This window comes from Neomonachus schauinslandi, chromosome 15, assembly GCF_002201575.2.
Source record: "Neomonachus schauinslandi chromosome 15, ASM220157v2, whole genome shotgun sequence".
NCBI lineage: Eukaryota > Metazoa > Chordata > Mammalia > Carnivora > Phocidae > Neomonachus > Neomonachus schauinslandi.
The window spans coordinates 38,507,164-38,517,845 of NC_058417.1; the positions used below are offsets into that span (position 1 = coordinate 38,507,164).

General features: G+C 57.4%; 1 protein-coding gene across 1 annotated transcript in view; it reads left to right on the forward strand.

Moving 5' to 3' along the window:
• Positions 1-10,682, forward strand: part of THRA (thyroid hormone receptor alpha) — a 22,008-nt gene that overhangs the window by 5,656 nt on the left and 5,670 nt on the right. Inside the window, exons 2-5 of the mRNA XM_044921899.1 lie at positions 5,076-5,428; positions 7,848-7,915; positions 8,518-8,618; positions 10,536-10,682. Coding sequence (XP_044777834.1) covers positions 5,376-5,428; positions 7,848-7,915; positions 8,518-8,618; positions 10,536-10,682 — 369 coding nt within the window. The 5' untranslated portion in view covers positions 5,076-5,375. The remainder of the gene's footprint in view (positions 1-5,075; positions 5,429-7,847; positions 7,916-8,517; positions 8,619-10,535) is intronic.

The window sequence follows — 10,682 nt, forward strand, 5'->3', positions numbered from 1 at the left end:
CCCCCTCCCTCTGCCTCTGCCAGTTCTGCTTGGGTGGGGGCTAACTCCCGAGTCCCTGGGGTGCTTGGGAGAACATCCCTGCCTTTCTCTTTGCCTCTACCATTCTCTTCCCTCCTGGACTGTGCTCCCCAGGGCTTGCAGACAGCTCCTCTCTATGGCCTCCTGGGTAGAAGGGAATGGGGAAGGGAGGACCCCAAGCCCTGTGCCCATGGTGCCATCTGCAGCGAGTGCCTTGGCCCCGTGACATTCATGCCTCCAGCATTCAGCTGCCCTAGCTCCCAGCTCCGATTACCCTACCCCGCTGGCTGCTGGGGGGAGGGTGGGGAAAATGTGCCATGCCCAGCTTGGGGGTGCTCCTAGCTGCCTTGGCCACTTGGATCTCCCGCTTCCGTTCCTGAGGGGAACTGGGGCAGAGGCAAGAAGTTCTGTGGGTTGGCAGGGAAGGGGCTGAGTTCTTGAGTGTGGGTGTGGGCTTGGGGGATGGAGTTGACCTCTGGACCTGGACACCCACCTTGATGCCTGACTGGAGCTGGCCCAGGGTGGGAAGAGGGAGAGGAGAGCAACAGGTGGTTAAGGTTATGGGGGGGGGTGTGAGGGATGCACAGTCTTTCCAGTCTTTGATGTTAATACTGGGCATCTGGCCCAAGTCAAGGCTGCTGTTTATGTCTTTCTGTCTCTGATCTGCAGGGGGGGAGTTTCCTGTTATATTCTTTGGGGGGAGAGAATCTTTTGTTTAAGTAACCATTCGCCCCCTGTCACATCCCCCACCCCCATCTCCCATTCTCTAGTCTCCAGGGCCCCTTGGTGAGCTAGGAGATCAGACTTAAGGCTCTATGCCCTTAAGCTCCAGGATCGCATCTCACAGGGCCCCCGGTGAGAGCCCACCAAGGAGTACTGCCTTCCTCTTCACCTCCCTCCTGCTTGCCAAGCCGGGTGCGTCTGTGTATTCCTCTGCCATCTCATACCTGCCAAATAGTACCTTCCTTCCCGCCTTCACTCCCTTCTTTCCTGGCACTAGAATAATAGTGAGTTGGGTGGGGCTGGCTATTCAGTCCATACCTGAGAATAGAACAGGGTGACCTGGGAAAGGAGAAAGAGGTCCTGGCCCTGAATGGGACCTACCCCTTCGCAGAGGGGAGGGGGGGACCCTGTGTTCTGCTGCAGCCTTCGCTCTCACCAGGCTCCCAGGGGCTGTTGGTGTTTGTGGCTGCCCGTGGGAGCCCACTTTGGCATCGGCGGTGGTTTGCACACAGATGCCTGTGTTTGCCTGTGCATGCCCCTGTGTATGTTTGGGCTACAGTGGCCACCCGGGCCCCTTAGCATCACCCTTCTTGGCGCCCGTGGTGTGGAGTCAGGGCCTCAATGCCAGGTTATTGGGGGGAGGGAGTATCTCCCCCACCCCTAGCATCAGGCAAAGGGGAAGGGGAAAGGGAGGCGTGAACCTACCCACAACACTATTAATAGCCCACATGCCAGGCCACCAAGAACCAGCTGTCACCGTGGAAACCATTTCTACTCCCCCCCTCCCCCAGCCTCCATGGGGTGGGACTTAGGCGGGGCATGAAGCACCCCCCACCCATCTTTCTTTGTTACCTTTCTCTCTTTGTCTCCCCTCTCCTTCATTTGTCTCTCCTCCCTTCCTCACCCCTTCTGTCCCCCATCCCCCATCTCATCGCTGCCTTTCCCTCTACTTCATTGTCATCCCAGCTCTACCCCCCCCCCCCCCCCCCCCCTTTTTTTTTTCCCCCCCCCCTCCCCCCCCCTCCCTTTTGCCCCTCTCCTCCTCTTTCTCCACTTTTCTCAGCCCCCCTCTACCCGTGTGTGTCTTTTCCTCTGTGGTTGGCAAGGAGGAGGGCTGGGCTTTCTTTAGAGCATTAAGGACAAAGTCCAGGGGCCCCAGACAGATGAGGCGAAAGCCCAGAGCAGACACTCGGAGGAGTAGTGTGTGTAGAATTTGGGGCTAGGTTCTGGGGACAGAGAGTCCCCTTGGGCCTGCAGGACTGCAGAATGGGGCAGTCCAGCAGTGGGAACCTGGTGTGGTGCCCACGGATGCCGCATTGGCCTCTTGTCTCTGTCCCCCCATCGCAGAAGCACTTAAGCTTAATGAAATGCTTCCCCCTCCGTGGGCACCTTGCCCATACTGCCACCCAACCGCTCTTATCTGACAAAGAAGGAGTGGGTGGCCGGCCCACCCAACAGGTGGGTCTTGCCATCCGGCTGTCCAGTCTAGTCTCAGAACCCCCCAGCTCCACCTCCCCTTCTTCAGGCTAAGCCTCCACCTCTGCAGGGCAGGTGCCAGGAGGGAGCTTGAGGAATTAAGCTGGACTCCAGGAAGAGGGAAGAGACGCTGCCCTTCAGGGCGGTCACCCCTCCCTCCCCGCCCCCCCCCCCCGCCTCCCCACTGCCCTTTTCCTGCCCACAGCTAACACAGGCTCACAGGGTCTATGCCTCCCTGCATGCTGGGCCTTCTGCTTGCTCTGGGTTGCCTCAGAGGCCCAGGTATGTCCCTAGAGACCAGGGGTCCCCAGGGGTTGGTTCTCCAGTCTCTTGCTTGGTGCCACGTGAGGGTGCCCCGAGCACTGGGGCAGCACCTTGCTCCTCTGCCGTTGCCAGGGGTCAGTGTGGCCCGGTTGCACCGATGGGCCCCGGGGCGCCATGCAGCTCGGCGCAGAGGTGGGGCAGAGAGGGAGCTCGCCCCTCCCCCCAGCAGGCACGTGCAAGCCCTTGGCAGTGCCCAGACACATTTGGAGTTAAGGCCGGGGAGGGGGAAGGGAAAATAAACATGGTGGCCTAGGCTGGCACTACCCCAGGTGTGCCTGTAGCAACTGGCAGTGGTAGGGGTGCGGGAGGAGGGGGTCCTCCGGGGCGACGGCCCCGAGGCAGGAGCCGCCCGGGCCATGTGGCTGTCGCTGGTGTTCCCCGCCCGGCCTGGCCCCTGGCGGCCAGTGCCCATGCGCTCCACCCTGGCCCTCTTTGCCTGCCCCCAGGGCCTGCTCCCCAGGGCTGCCCCTCTCTCAGCGTGCCCACTCCTGTGCTTGCCTCCTCCCATCCCTGGGGGCGCTCCGGCCTCCGGCTGGCGAGTGGATTTTTCCAGCTTCTGTAAACAAGTGGTGGCTGCGTGCCAGGTGGGCAGGAGACAGGCGGGGGCTGCACCGCAGCCAGGGTGTGCCAAGCACCGAGGCACAGCCTCGGGGGGCGGGGGGGGACAGGGAGACACCCAGAGCCAGAGAGAGCGAGACATTCAGATGCAGACGGACGGACCGAAGGAAACCTCGCCGGGCACAGATAGAAGTGGAAACAGAGGCAACAGAACATGGCCCTCTATTGTCCAGCCCAAGCCCCATGACTTCCCTGGCCCCCGGCCGCTCAGTGCTCTGGCGAAGAGCGGCAGGCCCCGGTGCCCAGTCCCTGGGCATCCCCACCCACTCCTTCTCCTCCCCCTACCTCCACCCCTTAGGGCTGGCTACGCCATTATAAATTTATAACAGGAATTTCTTCACAAGCCAAGAAAAACTTGACCTACTTTCTTGACGGCTCCCTGGGCTAAGGCTCCCCGCTCATTGCCCCCCCCCAAACCCCAGTCTCCTGTCCAGTCCCCGGTGCCCAGTCCTGGTCTAAGGGGGTAGCAGAGGCACCAGGGGCCACCTTTCTGCGCTCCTGCCATGTTCCTCATGCGGGGGGCTCGCCTGGGTGCAGAGGCCCTGTCCTGTCGCCCTGCCCTGCCCAATGACCTGACTTATCTCTGTTTCCCCTCCCACCCTGGCTCCTTATCAGTTCCTGGGGGTGGGGCGGGGGGCCCAGGGCTGAGGTCTCTGGTATAGCAGCCATGTGAGGGAGGCTGCGTGTGGGGAACTGCACCCTTTGTCCCCCTCTCCCAGGCTCACACCAGCCGGTGTGTGCAGACAATACGCCTCCGGTCTGTAGCCCATGGTCAGAGGGGCAGTGTAGACGGGAGGGTGGGCCCAGGCTGGCCCTGCCCTGGACCCCAGCTAGTGGACGGACGCTAGCATTTGAGGCAGGCTGTGAGGTGCTGCTCCCCAAGCCACCTGCTTGCTAGCTGGGTGGATGGGAGTGAGTGACCCAGCTGTCAGAGCCTGCATCTTCGTCTGTAGGGTTCTGGTGCCCACTTCAGAGGGGCACATGTTATCCATTCAGATGGCCTGGTAGTTTCCTTTTTCCTTTCCCTTGCTGTCCTGGTGGATGGCAGCCCAGCTAAACCAACTGGGAAGTCTGGCCCTCAGACTGGGAAGTGTGATTTGGGACCTTGTACAGGAAGTTCTGAAGTCCGGGGGGGGGGGGGGGGGGTGGTAGTGGCTGGAATTGGGGAGTCATAATTTGGTCAGCAGCAGAGAGGAGGTCAGCTCCCCACTGTTTTCAGCACCTCTCTCCATGAAGGCACTCAGGTGGGCATTCCCGATCCCTGCGTGCTGCCCCCACGCCCCACCCTTCCTTCTCAGATACCCCCCACGCCTGGGCTGAAAACTGCTCATCTTGGGTCCCCTCTTGCCCTATAATACCGATACGTCTTACAAAAACTCAGCTAGGGAGCGCCTGGGTGGCTCAGTCATTGGGCGTCTGCCTTCGGCTCAGGTCGTGATTCCAGGGTCCTGGGATCGAGCCCCACATAGGGCTCCCTGCTCCGCGGGAAGCCTGCTTCTCCCTCTCCCACTCCCCCTGCTTGTGTTCCTGCTCTCACTCTCTCTCTGTCAAATAAATAAATAAAATCTTAAAAAAAAAAAAAAACTCAGCTAGAGGGGTGGTAACAATAGCCAACGACTAATGGACGCTTATCAAGGGCCAGGCCCTTAACTGAATGTCAGGCTTGAGACATGGTACATGATTGCCTTCATTCTTTTCCTCCATACCTTTCCAAGTTAGGATGGGTATCTCCAGTGTTGCCTGCTGCACCTGTTGATCTGACAGTTTGTCCTGGTCCCCTCTCTGTGCTTGCCCCCCATGCCCGCCACCATCTTGTGATGAACCCCTAAGAGCCCAAAATGTTGCATCCAAAGGAATCCTTCTACCCACTCCCACCATGGCGCTGCCTTATCCCTGCCTCTCTGCTCTCTTTGCAGGGACTTCTGGACAGGACAAGACTCTAAAGCTACTCCCTCAGTCCAAGACACTCCCCCCCTCGGACCCAGCTTGCCCTCAGCCCTACCACCTGCCACTCCCTGGCCCCTCTCACCGCCCACCCCCCTCTTGGGGCACAGGGCATGGTGTGACAGGCCAAGTGCTGAGGCGGGCACCATGGGTGCTGTGCCCTAGGGCCTGGGTGGCAGGGGGTGGGTGGCCTGTGGGTGTGCCGGGGGGGCCATTGTGCCCACCCCAGTCTCTTGGCGTGCTGGAGGGCATCCTGGATGGAATTGAAGTGAATGGAACAGAAGCCAAGCAAGGTGGAGTGTGGGTCAGACCCAGAGGAGAACAGGTAATGGGTCTAGCAGCCAGGACGTGCCAGTTCCTGGGGAACAGGCATGTTCGTCACCGGCCTGGGCAAACGAGAGCTGAGCTTGGGCCTTTTAAGCACCTCTGGAGGGATGGGCATGAGACCAGCAAGCCTGCTGTCTACCTTTGCCCAGGAGATGAGGTCATGGCCACATGTGGCAGGGAATTAGGCACCTGGATTGAGAGGTGTCCATTTCTGAGGGGGAAGGTAATGCAGAGCAATGACAGGTGGCAGGCACGTGGCTCCTCGACAGTGCTGGGGAATCTCACATGCCCTCTCAGTGTCCCTCCGCTGCCCTCATCTGAGCATGTGCAATGCAAACAGCCTTGCCGCTTTCCCCCTCTCCTTACCAGACCAGCGTGTGGTCCAGAAGCCATGGCGCATGGGACATGACATTTCAGGGCACGTGCACCAGTGACTGTTGGTCCCAGCCCATGCTTATATTTGGAACCTATTGGGAGCCCCACAAGCTCTTCCTTGTTCATGGGCAAGAGCGGGCACTGCCATGGGGCTCCTCCCAGGAAGTGGAAGTGAATGCCAACTCTGAAGGGTTTACTCACACGTGAAGGAGGAATCAGCCCTGCACACACAACTAGGGATGCGTTACCTGTGATCTGCATGGCTCTTGAGGAGCCCAGAGGGTCTCCGCTTCTCCCATCGGCCCCAAGTGGCACAGAGCTCTGTCCCAGTTGGCATGAAGCCCCAAGAGCTGGGTACAGCCTGTGCCTATGGCCAGGGAGAGGGTGGGGGTGGGGGTGCTCTGGGGAGGAGTGTGGCTGTTGCCTTGGAGACCAGATCTTGAGCCAAGAGGCCAGAGGCTTGGCCAGGCAAAGCCTTGGGGCCCAAGTCTAGGTCCCTGGAGGGATGGAGGAGGTGGATGAAGCTGGCAGTTCGGTGGGACACCCCAGGTATCCCTCCCCAAAGCCTCACCCCAGGGGGGCTCTGAAAAAGATCTGGCCTGTCACTGCATGGCTCTCACTTGCAGCCTCTGTACCTCCCTGCCCAGACTTCTGTGAGTCTGGGCGAGTCTGCTCCTAATTCACAGAAAAACAGGAATGCATGTTCCGGGTCCCCTAGAGCTGCATCCCCTCCCCCTATCCTCCTCCCCTCCCCCATGTCCGTGCGCCACCTTGTGGCTGTCCCTGGGACTGCACCCAGAGGCTGTGAGGCGTCATCGTTGAAAACCGCAAGCTCAACTGGAGGGTTAGACTGGGCCTGGAGTTCTCCCATACCCACTCCTGCTGGCGGCAGGAGGGAGATCTGAATCTCCAGTGGTTGTAGAAATCAGACAGGGGTAACCCCCAGGGGGCCCGGAACACAGACCCGTCTGTGATTGTGACCCTGGCCAAGGTCACTGTGTCAGTGTGTTGGGCCCTGCGTCAGGCTCCGGGGGGCAGAGCCCTGCAACATGCCACACGCAGGGTGGGTATGGGAGGTTATACAATCCGTGCATGCATGTAGAGGCTTATGTAACCTGTGTGTGCTGAGGTTATGTAACACGTATGGGCCGAGGCTGGTGACATACATGTGCAGTGACTGAGGGTTGCTAATACCTTGCATGGAGGAGCTCAGAGCGCTTGTCCCGGCTCTGACTCCCGGGCGAGGCGTCACCAGGCACAAGTGGACCTTCGGTTTGTTGCTCTGCTAAATGGAGGCCACGAACAGGGTGACGCCGGAAGTCTCTTCTTACTCTCAGATTCCAGGTTCTAGGTTCTAGTCGCTTGCCACTGTGTGTTTTCAATCACTGCGGTTATTCACCATGTGCGCATGACCTGGAAATCAGGCAACACGTTCGCTGGGGGGAGGGGGTGGTATTATTAGGTGTCTGTCCAGAGGGTTGTGTAACGCATGGGCATATCTAGAGGTCAGATAACGCATTTGAGAATGCCCTGAAAATTTCATGGGTATATAGATCCTGGTGCGTATTTACTATGCTTAGGTTTACACTGAAGGCTGCATAGTTATTCAGATGCACTGGTCTTACGTTACGTATGTGGGTGTGTTCTAAAGGTTATATAGCTCTAAGCATGTCCTAGAGATTCTTTCTGCATAAGTGTCATGTTATTGAAGGCTTAACCATGTGGATATCTTGTAGATTATTGGTGTTTAAGGTTCTATAATGTGCACGTGCGCACACGCGCGGGCACGTGTGTGTGTGTGTGTGTATGTGTGTGTTTGAGCTCTAGAACATGCCTGTGTCCCAGCTAAGCCCTGTATCTCTCTCCCCAAAGCTTGTAGATAACTGGACCCTTCTCGGTGTTGTCAGCTGACCTAGGGGTGGAGGTAGAATGAGGACACAAGATGGAGGGAGTTGGGCCTGGGGGATTATATAAAGCTATTGGATGAGAAGGGGGCTGCCCAAAGACTGGTCTGTGATTCTGCCCACTTTGCCCCCATGCAGTGCCAGGTCACCAGATGGAAAGCGAAAAAGAAAGAACGGCCAATGTTCCCTGAAAACCAGCATGTCAGGTGAGCCTGGCTGTGTGTGCCCTTCTTCCCCACCCTCAACCCTGCCAAACCAGCCCAGGGCTCTTTCGGGGCCTGGGCATAGACCAGCAGCTCCTGTGTCCCTTGGGGAGAGCCTCCTAGAGGGCTTGGGACGGACTTGTCTGGAGGTGAGGGGGGTGATAAGGGCATGCCCCAGCCTTTGAGGATGGATTAGGTCAAGAAGGTCCTCTTCCCTTCTCCGATAACCCCCTTGCCTGAGCCCAACCCCCCTGCACCCCTGGATCAGGGTCTGGGCTAAAGGGCCAAGGGACTGTATTCCCCTGAGACGAGCTGCTGACAGGTGCTTCTCCTCCTCCTGCACCCCCCGCCCCTCAGATGCAGCAAGAGAAAATCCCCAAATGGGCAGTCGGAAGAACTGGGATTCTTCATGTTCTTAGGGAAGGGAATGGACAAGGTGACCTCTGATGTGTCTCCAGGATTCCGCCTGGACACAAAACCCTGTCAAGGAGGCTGGGCTAGGGGATGGGCCAGGAAGGAAAAGTTGGGGGATGAAAAAGTGTAGGAGCCTCTCTGCTGGGGGCCCAAACCATGCCTGCCTGCCTGCCTCCCTTCCTCCCTCCCAGGGTATATCCCTAGTTACCTGGACAAAGACGAGCAGTGTGTCGTGTGTGGGGACAAGGCAACCGGTTATCACTACCGCTGCATCACTTGTGAGGGCTGCAAGGTACGGACCAGCCAGCTCCTGCCCCTCCCCCACCACCCGAGCCCCCATCTCACCCGCCTTAAGGCCCTCAGCACCTGGCAAGGACAGCCCTATAAACATGCCACCTAAAGCCCACCTGTTGCACCACCATTGCTCTCTCTCTCATCCATTTGTTCATTCACAGTCTCTGCTCTGCCACTCATACGTACGATGCCTAATTTCTCTGGGCCTCAGTTTCTTCATCTATAAAATGGGGATAATCCTGCTACCTACTTCAGAGAGCTGTCGGGAGAATTAAATGAGCTAATTCATACAGAGTATTTAAAACCGTGCCAGGCACGTCAGAAGCGCTCAGTAAACCTCAGCTATTGTCCATCCATTTGGTGGATCAGGTATGAGGGATGTAGTACATGCCCTGCCCTCCAGCTGCTCACAGCCTACCAGAGAGAGGCACACTAGAAACGAACCCTGTGTTTCAAAATGTGGTCCGGGGCCACCCTCAGTACGAGCTCAGTGCAGAGCCCCGGGCCCCATCCCACCCTACTGAATCAGAACTTTTCGTGGTGAAGCCTTTGTGGACTCTGCCTTGAAACAGGTTCCCCAGTTGCTTCTCCTTGCACCTAGAAGGGAGAGAACCAGTGCTGGGGAGAGGGGCATGGTGGGGCCCAGAGCGGGAGGGGATGCCAGGGTGTCCCTGGGCAGAAGGGACAAGGCCATAGGCTTGGGGGGCCTTAGTTAGATCTCACTTTGCTCATTTTAACCTGCAAGGGTTTTCCAGGGTCATCACCTCGTGAAAATGTAAGACTTGCCAAGAAACAAAAGTATTTAAAACTATGTTAAGGCTTCCAGTTGCTCTCTCTCTTAGTATCAACCAAGCCAAGAGCCCCGGGGACTTAGGGTCCCGTAGCAGGGTTCCTGGAGCCATTTGCAAGCAGTGTAACATAGAGCAAGGATCCTCACCCTCCAGGACAGCCAAGTCCCAGAGGAGCATCCCCGAAAGCCAGAAATGCCTTGGTCCCCGCCCCTCCAGAGTCTGATGTTGTAGGTCTAGAGTGAGACCCAGGAATTGGTATTTTTCGTAAGTGCATTAGGTGATTTCAATGCACCGCAGGATCTGTGAACTCGGACCTTGTGTCCCGTAGCTCAGGTCCAGTTCTGGCTCTCCTGCCCATTTGGCTAAGATGACTTTGGGCAGATTGCTTAATCTCTCCAAACTTCAGATTCCTAGTCTCAAAATGGGTTCCTACCTCATGGGGTTGGCACAGCATCAAATGCGATGATGCACCAAAAATAAATAAGTAAATAAATAAAAAAGGCTTATAAGTGCCTCATACTGAGCCTTCAGCACATATTAGCTCTTGGTATTGTTACTGCCATCTTGATTCTTGAGGTTTTACCTTTAAAGCAAAGACAAAACCCGATACATAGAATTAAACAGTTTCTCTTAAAGCTACTAGAAGTGTCCATACACGGTGCCTTTTCTTGATTGTTTTTGACCCCCCCCCCCCCATTTCAAGAATTCCACCTGCGTGAGCAGCAAGCAGCATGTATTATAAGGATGGTTTGCGGGGCAGGGGTCCGTTTTATTTTCCGAGTTGTTTAGCAAGATGGAAAATGAGGTATCCGTTGGACCTCCAAAGCTGCTATTCCTTCAGGCGTCGTAGCACCTGACACCATCCCAGACTCATGTCTCTGTACTGTGGTCCTCATCCTTACCCCTGCCACCGCCACCACCCACCCACCCCTGCCCCCCCACAGCCTAGGAGCTGAGGACACGTATTTCTAAGGTCCTTCGGCCCAGCCAAGTGATCCTGGGCTTGCTGGTGTCAGGAGGACGCCAGGTCCCCTCACTAACCCTCCACGCCCCAGTGACCTGCACGGTCAGTTAGGGAAGGGGAGGTCACGATCGCTCCGTGCTCCAATCTCCCTCCACCCCAGGGCTTCTTTCGCCGCACAATCCAGAAGAACCTCCATCCCACCTACTCCTGCAAATATGACAGCTGTTGTGTCATCGACAAGATCACCCGCAACCAGTGCCAGCTGTGTCGTTTCAAGAAGTGCATCGCCGTGGGCATGGCCATGGAC